The 18,338-nt window shown below is 40.8% G+C and overlaps 1 protein-coding gene across 2 annotated transcripts in view; it reads right to left on the bottom strand.

The window, feature by feature from the left end:
- The window catches only part of RNF130 (ring finger protein 130), a 90,055-nt gene that overhangs the window by 11,735 nt on the left and 59,982 nt on the right, over positions 1-18,338 (bottom strand). Inside the window, exons 6-9 of one of the 2 annotated variants that reach the window (XM_074960350.1) lie at positions 9,366-9,462; positions 8,034-8,238; positions 5,787-5,880; positions 2,327-2,467 (exon numbers count right to left, since the gene is read on the bottom strand). In XM_074960350.1, the coding sequence (XP_074816451.1) occupies positions 2,452-2,467; positions 5,787-5,880; positions 8,034-8,238; positions 9,366-9,462 (412 nt within the window). In that variant the 3' untranslated portion in view covers positions 2,327-2,451. Of the gene's footprint in view, positions 1-2,326; positions 2,468-5,786; positions 5,881-8,033; positions 8,239-9,365; positions 9,463-18,338 lie in introns of those variants that run through there. The other variant, XM_074960351.1, reaches the window with a different exon arrangement.

Below are 18,338 nucleotides of genomic sequence, written 5' to 3'. Positions count from 1 at the left end.
GAGCTGCTGCTTTAAACAGAAATCCCACTCCTTTTTAGTCCTGGGCTCGAAACCCTGAAGATCTTGTAGCACTCAGACTGATGAGTCTCCCACAGACACCTCAGGCAAGAGTCGTGAGGGTTGCTATTTGGCATGGGCTTGTGGCATACACGGAATGACTTAAAGCCTTGGGCTCGCAGCATGCCCCGGAGCCCAAGAAGGGGTGAGGGGATAGGGACGATCCCGCACACCAACATCTATGCTAACTACAGTAAACTACACTAACAACAACTACTATACAAGAAACAAAGAACTAGATAACTAAGCTAACGGAGCACTTGCAAGGCAAATGAGAGACAGTTCCAAAGGCCGCCACGGATGGTAAGAAGGAACTGAATCATAGAATCATAGAATATCAGGGTTGGAAGGGACCTCAGGAGGTCATCTAGTCCAACCCCCTGCTCAAAGCAGGACCAATCCCCAATCAAATCATCCCAGCCAAGGCTTTGTCAAGCCTGACCTTAAGGGAGGGGTCGGGTCAGCAGGGTCATATATTGAATGCCATGAAGGCGCCACTCCAGGGGGCTCCCCAGCCGACCCGACGGGAGCTGCTAAGGGAAAAAGTTTCCAACGATGGTGCAGGCAGTGCGCGCACATCTGATTGGAATCAACATGAACAAGCACTCGAAGAAGAATCTGCTTTCTAGAGCCACACAGGTTTTCCCCAGCTAGCTCTCCACAGTATCTTTAAAAAAAGTTTAAGACCATGATCCCAGCAGGTATAGGTGTTATTTGATTTAAAGCCATTTCAGTTGCCTTATGCTTTTAGGAAGTTGGTGAAAAATGTAATCCCCTTACTGTATAGTCTGTGCTTTACATCGTACTGCACAATATTCATCCATCTTGGCAACAACATTCAGCTGATAAACATTGGATTCTAAAACGAGCCAGTCCTGGAGCACAACACGTAGGAGTTTTTTCCTCCACAAATCCATTCAACAAGGTTTCCCAGATTTTTCAAAAACAGATTCACTGCTCTCTTCATTGACGGCATTCATGTTTTCAAAATTTCACAAAGACACTTTAAAAAACACCCTATTAACATTATTGAAACTGTCATACATACATTTCTAAAAGCTGCCTTCTCAGCTGAAGGCTCCTTGACAGCTACAAATTAAGTATTTTAATGCAGATTTTTGCTGCCTTCCCAAATTCCAGAAGTGCCTATACCTAAATAAATTCCCTACTCCAAGTACATTTGAAAAATCCTATCACAGTTTAATAAAATTGTTCTCTTTGATAGCTGGAAATAACTGTATATTTTAATTATAGTGTTAGATTTCAGATGTCAGTTAAATCTTGATACCAGAGAATACCCAAAACAGGTTCTAACTTTGATCAGCTTGTGACTCCCCCCGCAACTGATCTGCCCACTTCACCAGCCAATCTCATTAACTCTGACATTAGACTTTGGCTATGAATCAGAGCTCAGCAGCTCTACATCCAATACCAAAGATAGCGTGTGCATTTCTGAAGTGAATGTTAGGTTATTTCTTACTGTCTAGTTGGATAAATAAGCCTGTGTGAAAATGAAAATCCTCAGCAAAGAATGGCAGGAAAGGACATGATCAGAGTTTCCATGTTACAGTCAAGATCATTATCAATCTTTCCATCTTGCATAATCACCTATGAGTTGACATGAACCAGCACCATTACTCAGTAAGCTTACTGATCTGTGAGGAGATTCAGCAAGGGAAAGAGGAGGGAAAAAACACCTCTTCATGCAGCACTAGGCAGGAAGAGGTGGTGTAGATTAGCTTCACTTTCTGAGTGAAACAGGGTAGTGGGGGAAGGGCAAGGAAGATTAACCTTCCGATGCATTATGAAGAAAGAAAACAGAACTGCAAACTTTCTGTGGGGACTGGACTGAAGACAAGAGATCATACTGCTGCCTTCCCAAGGTAACACAAAAAAGTATTTTAGTTCAAAACAATTCTGTAAAAAAGAAAAAAAGTCTGATATTTACAAACGTTGCGCCCAGTTATGTGACTAACTATAAGAAACGGGTATGGAGCAGTCTCCAGTAATGCTGTCACTAATCACCATGCAAGTGGTGGGTGTCATGCTTATTTCTGCCCTAGAGTAAAAAAAGAAGCATAAAAATTTAGCAAAGATGAAGCCATTTGTGACAGGAGGTTAGACAATACACACACTGCAATAATATATCACACACAAAACACTAAAAATAGAGAGTACTCAATGCAGAAGGTTCATGGAAAATAAAATTCAACTACAGAAAAAAGTTTTCATAATTAAAGTTTATTTTTTCATTTTTTCTTAATACAAAGCTTTGGCATTAGCAAACTTTAATGAAAAATAAACGTACTAAATATAATTGCGTATGCTGCATGATCAATAAATGGTGCAAAATATAGGTGTCTCTCCAAGGCAAATCTGTCAGAAAGTGTTTCTTCAATACCATTCTGCTCTGTGGGGTAAGAAAGAAGACAGAATATTTATATTACTTAAAGTTAATACTGAATGTTTAACTAAAAACTGTCAAATAAAAGTCAGCGAGAAAATTGTATAGAGCTAAGAATGGTGAATGGGGTCTGTGTTCCCCACATCATTGCTTATTATAATAAGTGAAGAATATCTGTTACTAGAATTCTTCACAACACTGCCTTAGGTTTGAATCTTGCTTCTAAACCACTGGGAAATTATTGCCCAATGCCAGGAGCCTCTGGACTATGAAATGTGGTTGTGCAGTTGCTTTTGGGAGGCCAGTCTCAGGTTATTTCTGGTGATATAGAGCAAAATTTGCCTACTATCTAAATAATTAACAGGCAAGACAGCTGTGAAGTCAGACCAGTTCCTAGAAGTCTCTCTCCAGCCTGGGAATACCATGAGATGTTTTAAGGCCAAGTGAAAGCAGCCATTTAATGAAGTGCCCCTTACGGTTATTCCCTTCTTATTATTATGAAAATGGTCATAGTTGTCTGGAGTCGTTATTTATCTTTTGTACGTGCACATGAACACAGCAACTAATGCCTTAAATCAACCCGTTAGAACAGTGGGGGAGACAGAAGAGGAAGCAAGCAGCAGGGAACGTCCCTTGGAAGGGTTTCACTTACTGAGAAATGCTCTCTGAGAATTCCATCACAGAATGCCTAACATCTTTCACTTGCTTAGTTTACTACTTCTACTCCTTCCTGCTTGCTTCATCTTCCAAGAGGAAAATGAAATCCCTACGTTCATGTTTAGTTATTGTTCACTGATTGCATGGACACTGTCAGCATTAGTTTTTATAGGGAGAAGTGGGGAGTAAAAAGCTTTTCCGCTTTTCCTCCTTTCTTGCATCTATAATAGTGTGGCATTTCATGGAAATCACAACAGAGAGTTATGACATATCTGGCACATTGACCAACATAGGAGAAACTTTTCGCCTGACATACTTTGCACGTTAGGCAGCAGTGAAGCAATGAGTCAAAAAATTGTGGCATGCACACACAGGGGACAGGCCTAAACCAGGTAGCCTAACTTAGCAACAGAGTTAGAGGTTGCTTAGACTCCAGTGAAGTCCAGTGGGAAAGCCATGGAGGTTTGGAGGCTGCAGCAGGTACTGAAGCTCCATGGAGAGAGAAAGGGGCAAATTTTTGCCAACCCCCCCTTCTGTACTCTTTCCATCTTCACTAGTCTATTTCACTCTTCCTCCTTTTTTTAAAATAGTGTTTTTAATATATTGACTAAGCTTTCAGTTCTATCACTGTTGCTGATAGTTCACATGACAATGATGCAGTCTTTGCCTATGTCCCTTAAATATTGGCCTGAAGAAATTCCCTGAATGCAGTAGCTCCTTGTGAATAAAAAGAGTCTGTGTGAAATTTAATGCAATACTTCCTGCTGCTTACTAAAAGAAAGAACCACAACCAACAGAGCATGAACAGAAAGGCAAGATAAGGAGCTGAAGGGGACATGCCAGACATGTACCTGGTTCTGCTTCCATCAGTGTACATTGATGGACGGTGTTACATTGACCGAGTTTTCTCTATCCTCTTCCTCATGCAGTGCCCAGAAATGTAGAAATTACTTTTCACAGGCACACGTACACAACTCCTAACAACTTCCCTCCCCCAGATTTTATGGCTATTTTTCACAACAGTCGGCTGCTGTGGAGGCCACCATCTCTAATTTTGCCAACTCCCTGATAACTAGCTGCAATTCGATGATATCGACAAAACAAAAATTGAAAGATTGGATTGACTACTTAAAAAGTCTTAAACTCTTCTCCAGTCAGGCCTTTGGAATTAGCACCTGGAAGACCAGGAGTGAAAGATTTACAACTCTTACTGTAATCAATGATAACTGAATGAAGAAATTAGGGTCAATGTTTTTGACCCAAAGAATTCAGTATATCCCCCCTTCCTAAACAAGATTTACCAAACTGTAGTGGTTTAACTCATTTACTCTGGGGGCCACCCACTGAAAAGCTTTCACTTTATTGAGAGAGAATGCTCTAGAGAGCACTGAAGATGAGGGTTTTGTTTTAAAAACTGCATCTTCTCTACAGCTCTCTCATCTCACTTCTTTCTTACCCTTCCTCCCCCATCTTTGTTTTGCTGCCTCAATCCATACTTCAGTCTTACTGTTATTACTGAATAATTACTCAATTGAGTAGTTATTACTCAATCCATACTTCAGTCTTACTGAATTCTGTTTCCATCCTGTGTCTCTAAGAGCTGAAAACACTGTTCTTCTCTTATCTCTGCATCTGAAGAGCGGACCCTATATTTATAAAGGTAATCTTTTCCAATCTCTATGAGAAACTGCATTTGAAACGTATCCAACTTTCAGTAAGAGGATCAGCACAGTAATGGAACCTGAGCTAGTATGAGACGTTCAGAGATAAAGTGGAAAATGGTGAAATGATGAAATTCAAGGATTAGGAAAATGTTATGGGCCTGGATTTTTAGTAACTAATTCTGCATATATTTGAGCACACCTAATTTCCATATGCAGTACTGTGTATAATGTGCAAATTGCTAGGCTACCCAGATAATACACCTCCAAAGCTAGCAAGCATTTGTCTAGACACAAATGTAGGAAGATCTGCTTACTGAAAATCACAGCCTACAGTCAAATTCTGACCAGACTTTGCATAGTGAAAATCTACCAAAATTAAGAAGGTATGGATGTTTTCACACACTAATTTTGGACTGCAACTCTTTATTAAGGTATGGATTGACAGCTCTGAAGACTGGAATGTTCTATCCACCGAACAGCTACAAAGCAAGAAGCAGCAGTGCAAGCTTCCCATTACTACTCTTGAGTCCCAAAATCCTCTGAAAGCAGCACAGCTCTAGTGATGTAACATTTATATCCCTCCTCCTCTGCGAAAAGGAGTTCCAACAGTGAAAATGGGTTTTGTGAGCTGAAATCTGAGAAACAGACTGAAGCTGCCAGAAAGCCACCAGATGGTGGTAACTACTGGTCCCCATCAGGGAGAGTCTGGCCTGGTGGACTAGAGGAATACGCTTACTATTTAAGTGTATCAGCTGATTAAATGCTAATTGAAACCCCACTTCTTTTTTTTGCCCTGCCCCTTTGTGGGGAGCTATTTCAGGCAAATCTAGCTACATGTGCATTAACAATTTCTAGTAAAGACTTTTACATAGAAAGAGAAGGCACTCACACTTTGAAAAACCTCATTTCTCCCATTCTTCCCCTCCTGCCACTTCTTCCCAGTGTTGCCTGTGACACAAGCACCAAAACCAAATATATAGATGCATATCTAAATATTTACTTACTCATTAGCATTCAAGCTAGCGGTAGCTTTGATGATCATGTAGCAGAGTGTGAGGGCGCTGAGGAGGCCAAAACTGGCAATAATAAACCATTCTTCTGTTGATAAAGGAAAGGGAGGAAATCACTCGTGGGAGAAGGCTTATGTCAAATCGATGTGAACATTTCCCTCAAACGCCACTGGCAGAAGGCTACAGGGTTCTAAGCCATGACTGGCGCCAGGAAGTGAAGCAGAAGGAAGTTAGCCACAGAGTTACTGGTTGGAGAAGGCTAGCAAAGAAGAAGTGGAGAGAAGGTGTGGAAAAAAAGCCTAGCACAACAATATCTCCTGGCTGAGCCCCAGGGTTAGCAATAAAGAAGGAGCATTTAACAATGTAAAGTGAAATGCAAGACGAGGAAGAATGTAAATGAAGGCTCTCCTCTCCTCCCAGTTAATATGGATTTTGTCAGGGTTGGTTTGGAAAGCCCAAAATGTGACTTCATCTACATGTGTACAGAGACACAATTTAATTTTTTATAAGTATTTTTTAAAAGCAAATACTTTAGTGATATTTTTATTTAAACAAAGTTAGTGCCAGTTGCCAAGCACTAAACCACAACTAACAAATTTTCCACATAACGGAAGGATGCGATATTTGGAAAGGAAACAGATTTCAGTTTCAAATGATTATAAAAATGTACAAATGCTTTAAAATAAGAAATATTTTAAGAAAAAGCATTCAGTATCAAAGGCATTATTAAACAGACACTATGCTCTCTCCCCTCCTGAGAAGTTCTGCATGTGCAAATAGGTTTAATTACAAATATTCTGGTTTACTGAGATGTATTTTAGGCTTTACTTGAGCGTGCCACAGAAATGTGTGTTATACATAAAGTTAAAACCTGAAAAGCTTTTTTAAAGAAACTTTATTTTATAACCACTATCAGAATGAACTGGTGCTTATATTTCTCTTTTCTTTACCATGGTGTTCCATCTTTGAAAGGCAGGTACTACAACAGAGAACAGACAGTCAACACACCTGCCTTCAAGGAAGTTGAGCAGTTAGCCTGGTTTAATTGCAAACTTCTTTCTCCTGAATGGGAACACTGTGAACATTAAAAATTGTTACCAGGTTTAATCCGTGTTCAGGAGAGCTAAATAAGGGATGGATTAGTAATGACAGATGCAGGACAAAGCGACTTGTTGGTTTTGTGAACAAACTAAATTTGGAGTTTGGATTTGCCCTTCTCAGGCCAGCACACTAATGGATATTGGTAAATTTGGAGGAAAGGTGGGAAAAGTGGAAAAAGGAAAGTTTTCTATCACAAGTTTGCTTTGTTGTAGCATCATAAGAAATGTTCCATAATGCAGTGTATTTAGAAGCTTTTTTTAGTAACTCTGCTTATTAACATAGGTAAGAATACAAGCAGTCCCGAGTTTATGAGATTGGGTGAATAGATATGAAGAAAATATGAGAAAATCGACTGCCTCCAACATGGATTTGAGTTCTGTGATGCAGTCAGAAACAAACATTTATCCATACATCAAATCATTACCCTAGAACATTTAGAAAATGATGCAATGCCATGCATACTGTATTCACAGGGTCTTTGTTTATACACCAGAAACCCTCAGGTAGAATCTACTCAGTGGAATTTCCTCACGTTTTCCCTTTGAAGAGAGCCCTGCAAATAGTTTGCTTACACTGTCCTACAATATGATGATACCACGAAACATCCAGATTACGCTGGGTTCAAAGACCTTCGCATCGAACACAAAAATCTTAAGTTATAAAGGCAGACATGACAAATACTAGGGCTAATCTCTTAGATCTCTGCTCCTGGGCCTTAGGGGTTCCAAATGCAACACACTAATTGAGAAAGTGTCTAGGTACCCACGATAATACCTATAACCAACTTAGTAACTACTAACTAGTTAAATAATAGTCTTGCAGTATATTTTTGCTGTGTAAAAATAGTAGATGCCTTTTTGGCTTCCCACATTGGTTACCAAATTAATTTTTTTCTTGAAGTTCACCTGATAACTGTATGCAGTTCTAAATGAATTTACCATTAATAATGAAAGTGTTTGCAACAGTCCCTGAAGTTATCAGTTTCAATAAAAAACGTGTATGTTTCTTGCATTGAGAGAGGTCACCTTTGTCTCTATAGGGAAAGCTTTCACCGCTGTCCTGCTGTGCAGAACCACAGCAAAACAGACACCACACAACAGGGAAACCATGAAACTATAATAAAAACCAAATAATGCTTACTTGTTACGGCAATGTTGATCTCCCCTGTCCTTGGAGTTATTTCCCCATCCTGTGGAAGTTGTGACATCCCAGAAGCGCGTAGGGGCTCCAGGCTGAGCGAGTTGTCATTAGCAAAGTCACCAAGTCCTGATCGTCTATTGGCTGGCTGGCCTCTGGTGAGCCTTTCCATATCAAAGGCTACATTATCTGTACATGGCACACTTGGCTGGAAAAACATTATTTCCATATTAAAATGTTAATTATTCTATATACAGGCAGCCTGCAAAAGTCTCCCTTGCTTAATTTTTTTTTTTTAAATAAAGAAGACACCGAATTATGTACAAAAGACTAACTATCATAGAGAGACAAGGTGGGTGAGGTAATATACTTTATTTAACCAACTTCTGTAGGTGAAAAGATTTTTGAACTCTTCAGGTCACTGTGTGTAGCTCAAAAGCTTATGACTTTTACCTCACCCACCTTGTCTCTCTAATATCCTGGGACCAACAAGGCTACACCACCACCATGTATGATTGAAAGTTGGTCCTACACTTTCCAGTAGTAAGTTACAAACATTTTGTTTAAAAAGGCTAAACCCTTTTGTACATAGGTACAGAAAATATCATTATAATTCAGGAGAGGGAGTTGAATATGTTGGTGGCACAGAACCTATACACAACAACAGTATATTCTTAACAGTAAAGAAATTTACTATCATGGGGCAAAAAACTGATTTCTTTGTACTCTACATCAATAGTGAGAGGTTTTAGACAAGGCATGTCAAATTACACTGTTTCCTCCTTTATCAACTCAGGTATGTTAAATTACAAAAGTAGCTTACCTACAATATGTTATCTGCTGTTATTTCTAGAAAGTTTGTGCAGTTTGACATAGCTAGGAATGTGGGCCTGATTTCTCTCTTGCTGCGCTTGACCTGAGAGCTACTATAGACATGGCATAAGCTTTTCCTTCCCCTTTATATGGGAAACAATCTGCCTGAGAATCACCACTGCACTCAGAACTTCTACCCATGCAGGAAAATGGGAGAAAGATCTCCTCTGAGATCATCCTCTAATGTCTCTTTGTGAATCAGCTAGCAGCTGGTATTCGCAGAATGGATTCTCCGAGCACTCAACCTCTCTATATGCACTTGAGGTCCTCTGGCTGAAAAGACAGATCAGAGGCCACACTCAAACCACAGGAAGAAGGGCTCCAACATGGCTGAGCAATATGCTCTTGCCAACCCACCATGCCTGCTGTGATTGATTTCTTATTATAAGCTACTTTGTGTGAAGAAGTTACTTGAACTGGCCGTATCAGTTATGTAATAAAGGTCACAAATATGTAACTTACTACAATTCCCAGAGCCTTCAAAATGTTCAGTTTACACATAGGACAGGTACAGTGTTCGCTAAGCCAAGGATCCACGCAGGCTTTGTGGAAAACGTGCCTAGAAAAGAATACACAGGGACGCACAAAATTTATAAACTTGCACAGAGAGGTTCATGGTGTACAGCATGAACAGTCTCACACTCAGATGAGATTTCAGAAATGAAACTTCCAATGAAAACAATTTAGAAGCTTGCAAACTAAAAGAGACAAAGAAAAGAACATCATGGACCTAACTGCAGAATCCATCTCTGTTAGTGTTCTGTGCTGTCTGGATCAAGGAAATCTAAAGTTCTGCTTTCCTTTGCCATCAGTTAATCATGATTCACTTAGGAAAAATAGGATTTAAAGCCCTGGTTCTGCACTTGGGCCTGCAGAGGCAGACTCGTAGCACCTCCTGAAGCCCCAATAACAGGATCGGTTTATAACGTGAACTACAGAATCTACATAGATCCACAACCTTGTCTTTAATGGGTGTAAAACAATGACATACTGAATACATAGGCAATCCAGCAAATGACAGTGCCAGTAACTTTACACACACCTGTAGCAATAAATAACCTGTGATGTCTTCTAAGTATACTTCAGATTTTTGCAATATTTATATATTTGTTACTGATCATATATCATTTTGCTAAATATCAGGTATGCAAATGAAGATCCTAATCCCACAATTGGATCATTGCAGGATTATTTTCCGCATATTAAATTTGGTTCGTCTGGATGTAACTACAGTACAAACTGAAGGGTAATATTCACACACATGTTTTCTTTTAGTACATGGTTCTACTTAAGATCCTGTATCTGTGTTGGATGATAATCCTTATTTTTAAGAATTTTAAAATGGGATATGTATAACAATTTATAAAGTACTTATTGCAACAGTATTTAGGCACTGGTTCTATCTCAAATAGGGACCTGCCCCATTAAAATTGTTCAAATATGCTAGCTGGCTTATTAAGTAGCCAAAACAAAGTCAGAAACATTACAACTGAGAATAACTAATAATGGTGGAAGTTGGAGAGTGTGTGTCTACCTCTCTACCTTGAGATAACAGTGCTGTAATCAACTTTGGTGATTTTGCTGCTGCCTCTCCCTAGCAAAGGGCTAGTCTTTTTAGTGCTTCTGTGCTTGTCATCAACAGGGATAGCTGCCACCTCTTTACTTTCCATCAGTTTAAACTGGCTTGTGTGGGCACTGGCCAACCTGCTGAGACTGACACCTTGAGAGAGCCTTCTCTGGCAGGTTCAGAAGGTGACAACTTGCAGCAGCATCAGTATCTTCCCTTTCCTGGTTGAACTACATGGCTGTTTCCCTCCCCATCCAGTTGTAGCTGCTGGGACACTTTGTGGCTTCTCCATGCTGGATTCTTGGGATAGGGGAGAGACTTCCCTAAATACAGCTGGGTCTCTGAAATACAGCCCTGAGGAGCAGCAGAGCCTCTCTGAAGCAGCTCTTTGCACACAAGTTGCTGCTTTCCTCCTCCTCCTCCCCCCATGTCACTAATCTCCACCCAGGACTTATTCTCAATCAAGTGGCAAGAGCACAGTCCCATTAGAAGTCAAATTTGAACTAAAAATCAATTGCCATATTACAATTAAAAGCAAACCAAACCTATTATGGATTAATTATTTGCCGGCTTTTATAATTGGCAAAGATATGTCAAAGGGAGGAGAAACACTTAGAAGCTTTACCCTACCTTACATGCCTTTTGAGAACTGGAAAAACAGGTTAACCATCTTATATAGTAAAAACAAATCCTCTAAAGATGAGAAAGCAAAATGGGCTTCTACTTGCACAGCATGTTAATTTGCATTAGACGAGAGATTTGTATCGCCACCCACGTGGCTTGCAAAGACATGCTTTCAGACAGATTGATTAATATAGAGGTAATTAACATTGATTTTGATATAAACTTAAGAACAGGAAAGGACTGTACAAGGATAACACCACCACGCTCAGGCAGAGGAAGATGATTTGCCTTTCTTGACCTGTCACTTTACCTGTAGAACATTTTTGACAATGAGTAGTCGGGGAAGGAAATGGTATCAGTAGATTCTCTACCTTAATAAAACGCAGCCATGCACTAATATACTTAGTCTATACTGAAAAGTCGTATTGGCATAAGCAGGTCAGTCAGGGATGAAAAAAACACACCCCTGATCAACAGTTATGCCAACAAAATCTCCAATGTAGATGCAGCTATATTGATGGAAGAGAGCCTCCACTGATGCAGCTAACGTTGTTCAGGGAGGTGATGGTCCTACATGAGAAGAAAAACTCCTCTTGGCGTAGGCTGTGTGGCTAGGTGGGCATAGCTAACAGAGACAGCTTTTTTCTGACATACCTGAGAGAATGTAAAGTGCATCCTCTATTCCAGGTTACAGAGTAACCCATAGCTGGCCATCAGAGCATCTCAGAATCAGGGAGGCGCAAAGGCGCTGTATAGCTGCTTTTACTTCTGCCTTCCCTTCCCAGGTTGTACCTTCTATTCTGTGCCCCCGAGATGCTGAGCATGGCATGTGTCCCCGAGTTCTGAAATCGGAGTAATACTGCTCATTCTTTCTTCTCTACCACACGAGACATTAAAAGCAGAACAGAGGAGGCATGTCACCAGGAAGCTACTAAGTCTCCAGGTTAACTTCCTGGAGAACAACTCCTGAAAAGGTTTGGTAGTAAAAACGGAAAAAGGTTGTGCGTGTACAATAATAATTTTATGTCCACAGGTAGTAAGCTGGTGGCAGTACTCAAGTGCATCAATGTAATTATGTTCTAATCAGTAGTATTTGTTCAAATCAACTAAGGGAAATAGGGATGTACAGGTGTAACTAAGAGTCTAATCTGGTCTGCAGAACCTTTACTACTGGTGATGATGCACAAGGAAAGATTTCAGCTTGACACTAATAACCACGGTTGAGTTTGCACAGGTGGCAGTTAGGGGAAAAAAAACCTGTATTGGCAATAGGAGTACATTTGATATCTGCAATTTTCCAAAATATTAGATTATTGTGAACGTGTTTCACTCTAAAAACCAGATTAGAGTTTTAAAAATAAATTTAAGAGATGAAAAGCAATAAATTGCCACCCTAAAGCAAAACAACATAATTTTATGCACCACCGGATTGGAAGCCATTTAAACATAAAGAGAAATATGGAACTCCACTAAGCTGGGGGGGAGAGGTAGATATGCTGGAGGGTAGGGATAAGGTCCAGAGTGACCTAGACAAATTGGAGGATTGGGGCAAAAGAAATCTGATGAGGTTCAACAAGGACAAGTGCAGAGTCCTGCACATAGGATGAAAGAATCACATGCACTGCTACAGGCTGGGGCCTGGCTGGCTAAGAAGCAGTTCCGCAGAAAAGGACCTGTGGATTACAGTGGATGAGAAGCTGGATATGAGTCAGTTTGTTGCCAAGAAGGCTAACGGCATATTGGGCTGCATTAGTAGGAGCATTGCCAGCAGATCGAGGGAAGTGATTATTCCCCTCTATTCGGCACTGGTGAGACCACATCTGGAGTATTGTGTCCAGTTTTGGGCCCCACGCTACAGAAAGGATGTGGACAAATTGGAGAGAGTCCAGCAGAGGGCAACAAAAATGATCAGTGGGCTGGGGCACATGACTTACGAGGAGAGGCTGAGGGAACTGGACTTGTTTAGTCTGCAGAAGAGAAGAGAGAGTGGGGATTTGATAGCAGCCTTCAACTACCTGAAGGGCGGTTCCAAAGAGGATGAAGCTCGGCTGTTCTCAGTGGTGGCAGACAACAGAACAAGGAGTAATGGTCTCAAGTTGCAGTGGGGGAGGTCTAGGTTGGATATTAGGAAACACTATTTCACTAGGAGAGTGGTGAAGCACTGGAATGGGTTACCTACAGAGGTGGTGGAATCTCCATCCTTCGAGGTTTTTAAGACCTGGTTTGACAAAGCCCTGGCTGGGATGATTTAGTTAGTGTTGGTCCTTCTTTGAGCAGGCGGTTGGACTAGATGACCTCCTGAGGTCTCTTCCAACCCTTATCTTCTATGATCATATTTTTACAGTCACTTTTGACATCAGAACTATACTATACTATACCCTGCATTCATGGGCTGGCTTGGCTTGGCATGGCATGGCACGGCACAGCACGACATGAATTGTATTAACCAAGCTACAAATGCACTGCTGAATATGCCAGATTGTTTAATCAAGAAAATGTAAGAATCTCCACTAACCTGCTGGTGTCCTTACTTCACTCTAGAATCTTTATTAAGGCAATGAATGTGGGACAAACATTTCTTATTTCTGCTGTCAATAGTTATTAACTTTTTATTTTTATCAATCATGAGAGCACAGAAAAGATTATTCAGCTGTCCTCTGAGGTAGAAGTGGGCTTGCAATCCCATGGTACATATAATTATGTTACTGTGTTGTGTTACACATTTTAATGCTTTTAGTCACTTATATTTCTTTTTAAAACGCCAGAGTCTGGATTTTAGAGTGGGACATGCATTTACAACAATCTAATATTTTGTGAAACAGCAGACATCAAGACTCCGCATAAGTATGAAAACAGCTTTAATATGCTCTTATCAGCTAATCAGTGCTCAGTGCTATAAAACCACTCAGATCAAATCAGACACTGAATGATATGGATTCCAATGTGTACCTAGTAAATAATATGAGATTATTTTAAAGAGATATTAACAGTCTGATAAGGTGTTTCTGTGCATTTAAAACCTAACTATTTTTCTGATATTTTCATTCTTTGCTATTGGTTCTTAAACCTCTTGAACTCTGGGAAACCTTATAAACATTTTCCAAAATTTACAATCCCCCACAAAAAGTTTTAATTTTAATCAACATATTTTTGCCTACTATTTCTCCCTCCCCGAAGTATCCTGCTGGCGTTGATATGGGGGCTCTTGATCTGTCCAGGTTTTTCTGTATTTCCAAGGGTTGAACAGCAGATAAAAATTCATAAGACAATAATGCACAAGTATGAGTAATTTATAAAGTTGAGCTTGAAAGAGGAAGTCCTTGTATTCCACACCAGAGCCCTTTTCCTCCCCTAAAAATGATTTAGTCCAATATGGAGCATTCCAAAGGTACAAACCTGAGTAGTTCTGAGGTGAGTTAGAGCAGCTCCATTAGCTTACTATGGTCTCCTAAAACCTTACGCCTGCAGGGGATAATGGCGGAGTGTGCTCCAGCCCCATTCCTCCTCCTACGCAGGGCGTTACAGGAAAGGAGGTACAAAAGCTCTGTGCCAGCAAAGGACGCCCCCATGCTGGCAGAATTTCCACCAAGTGACTTTTAATTCATTTTGTTTTCCTTAGAATGCCTGAGCCAATCAGCCTCTGCATGTGGGTATGTAAACAGTGACCGGATTCTGCTGTACAACGTGACCTCTTTGGGTGTCTACACAGCCCGGGCAGCAAGCCTCACAGCCTCGGTTGACAGATTCAGGCTAGTGGGACTCAGGTTAGTGCTCTAAAAATAGCTATATAGACAGCATTTGAAGTTGCCGTTCGGGTTGGAGTTCAGGCTCTGAAGCCCTAGGCTCCGAAGCCCTAGGCTCCAAGGCTGAGCTGCAACTTCAAAGGACTGTACTGTTGACCTGGGCTGGGAGGCTTGCTGCCACAGGCTGTATAGACATACCCTTTATGCCATTCCAGAAAGAGGGAAGTAGGCCTAAACGTCCCCCACAAAATAGCCCCATGATAGGGAGATTCTTTGGCTGGTGTAATGGTTCCCTACCATTCCCTAGTCAAGGGAGCTTGAGTGGAATGCATTATACTCCCAACAGTGTTGCTCCAGCATAACAGTCCATAGATGGCTGGTACAAGCCATCTTAATTTACAGTAGCACCAGAATAAGGCAGGCACAGATATGGCGAGTCATCTTTGTCACCCTCTCCATTCCCGCCGCACCCAGCGCAAAGCAAAATCAAGAAGCTGGCTCAAAACGTATATGTACTGTATTTTAATTGTATCAATTTTGCATTCAACCTTATAACAACATATTTTTTAAATTTGCTGTGTTGCTTTTGTTCTTCCTTTCCTTCCTCTTTTTGCTCTTCTGTTTCTCAGTATCTGTTCCCTCTCTCCCTCTGTGCACTCTTCCCCCTCCCCCCAGCTTTCCCTGCCTCTGGTGTCTCCCTCCTTTCCCTCTTCCTGACTCATTTTCTGTTCCCTTCTTCTTTTCTCATTTTCCGATCTGATTTCCCCCAACTCCTCTCTCCTCGTTTCTAAAACCATCTCCTTAGCTTCTCCTTCCTTTCTTTCCACACCACTCATTACACCAACAACTCACTACCTCCTCATCACCCCATCCCCACTCTGGTCTCCCTCCTTTTTCCTAGCCTCAATGCTGCAATGGAAAAGTGAAGTGGAGTCTGAGTGGAAGTTATTTAAGAGGTTTGTCTTTTATTAGCGTCTTTTTGAAGCACTTGTTTCAAAAACTTATATAATAAGATAATGCTCAGAAGTCTAAAAATGATGTCACCCTGTGTTGAAGGAGGCTGGGTAGAAATGGAGGCTATCCTATGTCCTCTTAGCACAAAGATTCAGCAGCCATGTTTACAGGCTCCAAGTATTGAACACATTTCAGCTTCTGGAGCACAGAGGTGGCTGTGTAAGAGACATTGCCTTTAACTACAATATGCACAAGTAATACTATGCTGTTTATATTAGTTATTTTCATATTTAATTAAAAAGGATAATTTTACTGAATGTACTTGAATCTGCCACAAAACTCAACACCAATATGCACCACAAACCTAGAATCTTGCCACAGAATTTAGGTCCAACTTGCTACGGAGCACACAGGGCTTTGCATATATTGTGTATCGGGCCACACCAGATTTCATTGTACCAATGCATAACAGTGTCAGACCAGGACTTTAAACAGGACAGCACAATTCTAGCAGCTAGGACAAGGAAATGCTACGTTCACAATGGGCTATAAGAAGTAAACTGCATTGATGTCACATGTCATTGAAACCCACTGTCCAATTATTACAGCTTCCTTAAAAGACAGAGGCCAACTCTTTCATTTGGTGTCTCTTGGTTAAAATACAGCTCTATCCATTTTTCTAATCATTCTCTTGCAAGACATTTCTTCATGTCTGGCTTATTGACTGTACTATTTTTATTGCTTCATTACCAACTACAACTATGGTATGAAAATTAGAAGGTGGAGTGGCAGGGAGGAGAGAGCAGAAAGGGAGAGATTAAGATCCTATAAAGGTATTTATTAGTACACCCAGTTCCTTACCTGTTCATATCAAACAAGGCTAGAACAGCCTATTAAAGAATACTGTTCACTGCTTTTGTAATTTAATACATATTTTTGAACTTACTATGTAAAGTACGTGCAATCTTGTTAGTGATATGAGGAGAAAAATACAAGCAAAACTGCACCCTAATAAAGAACGGTATGCCAACGGCATAGTAATATTGTAATGCTCTCTTTTTTCAGAGTTCAGTTAATTTTTTTTTGTTACTACATGTAGATTAATACAAGATCAATCTTTTACTATAACAGTGTTCCACCAGGAAAAAATTAAATATGAGCCAATCAAGATGCTTAAGCGATTTGAGAGATGCACAAGCAAGATTTAAAGATAAGGCCAGAAGGGACCATTATGGTCATGTAGTCTGACCGCCAAAGATTCCCTGCAATTAAGTGGTTATCAGTGGTGGATTAATGATTTTGCCGCCCCTAGGCCCAGAAATAATTGCTGCGCCCTCTCCCCCCCCCCCCCCCCCCCGCCCCCGCACTCACCTCCTCTCAGACTCCACCTCCTCCCTTGAGCGCACTGCCGGGTCCTGCTTCTCCCCACTCCCTGCCAGTGCTTGTGCACGAAACAGCTTCGCGAAGGAGGTGGGAAGAGGTGGAACGCGGCACGCTCAGGAGAGGCGGTGGGGCTGGGACGGGTATTTGGGGAAGGGGACCAATAGGGCCAGGGACGGGGTGAGGAAGGGGTAGGGCCGGAGGGCGCGAACCAGCACCAGGGGAAGCAGCCTCTGGCTGCTGTTATAAATTTGCTGCCCCTGCAAATTTGTCGGCCTAGGCGTTAATACGCCGCTGGTGGTTATCCTAATTGTGTTTGGCTGATCAGCAGGCAATTTTATACTCTATTTATATACAAAATATTCCCAGGCAAAAAATTAGAAACATTCAGTCTAATTTTTGAATCTACTGTTACATCTATATTACTCAAAAAGAAAAGGAGTACTTGTGGCACCTTAGAGACTAACAAATTTATTTGAGCATAAGCTTTCGTGAGCTACAGCTCACTTCATCGGAAATGCATCCGATGAAGTGAGCTGTAGCTCACGAAAGCTTATGCTCAAATAAATTTGTTAGTCTCTAAGGTGCCACAAGTACTCCTTTTCTTTTTGCGGATACAGACTAACACGGCTGCTACTCTGAAATCTATATTATTGTAGCTGAAAAGGGTAGTGAAACATTCTTTCAGCTTGCTTTGTGTATTTGACAGCAGTTTCATCGTATCATTTGTGTGGATTTAAAGTTTTCACATAGCTCCAGGGAAGAAAAATGTTTAAAAATAGAAGCTAGGGTTGCAAGACAACAAAAATTTGTAGGGGGACCAATGGTAGGTAAGGTAAACTAATTAATTAGAATCATATCAACTTCAAAAAAATATTAAACAGCCACTACCAAATGTCCATAATACATTATATTTTACTCTCCATTGTTGAATGTTGTCTTAGAAGCTCGGAAATAATTTTTTCCATGCTCATTTTTTCTTCTGCCATCTGGTAAAAGTGAGTTATCTTTTTTGTTAGCACTTCAGAGGTCAACATGGTAACCACTGACTTACTTCTGTCTGTGCACTAGGATTTTATGTTGAACTGTAGCCGTTTTAACACTTTAGAAGCCATTTTGAGGGAGTTTCACTCAGTGTGTGCATGCGTGTGCAGTGTTCTGCTGAAA

This window comes from Natator depressus, chromosome 8, assembly GCF_965152275.1.
Source record: "Natator depressus isolate rNatDep1 chromosome 8, rNatDep2.hap1, whole genome shotgun sequence".
Classification (NCBI taxonomy): domain Eukaryota; kingdom Metazoa; phylum Chordata; order Testudines; family Cheloniidae; genus Natator; species Natator depressus.
This window is presented reverse-complemented; position numbering and strand designations above follow the sequence as displayed.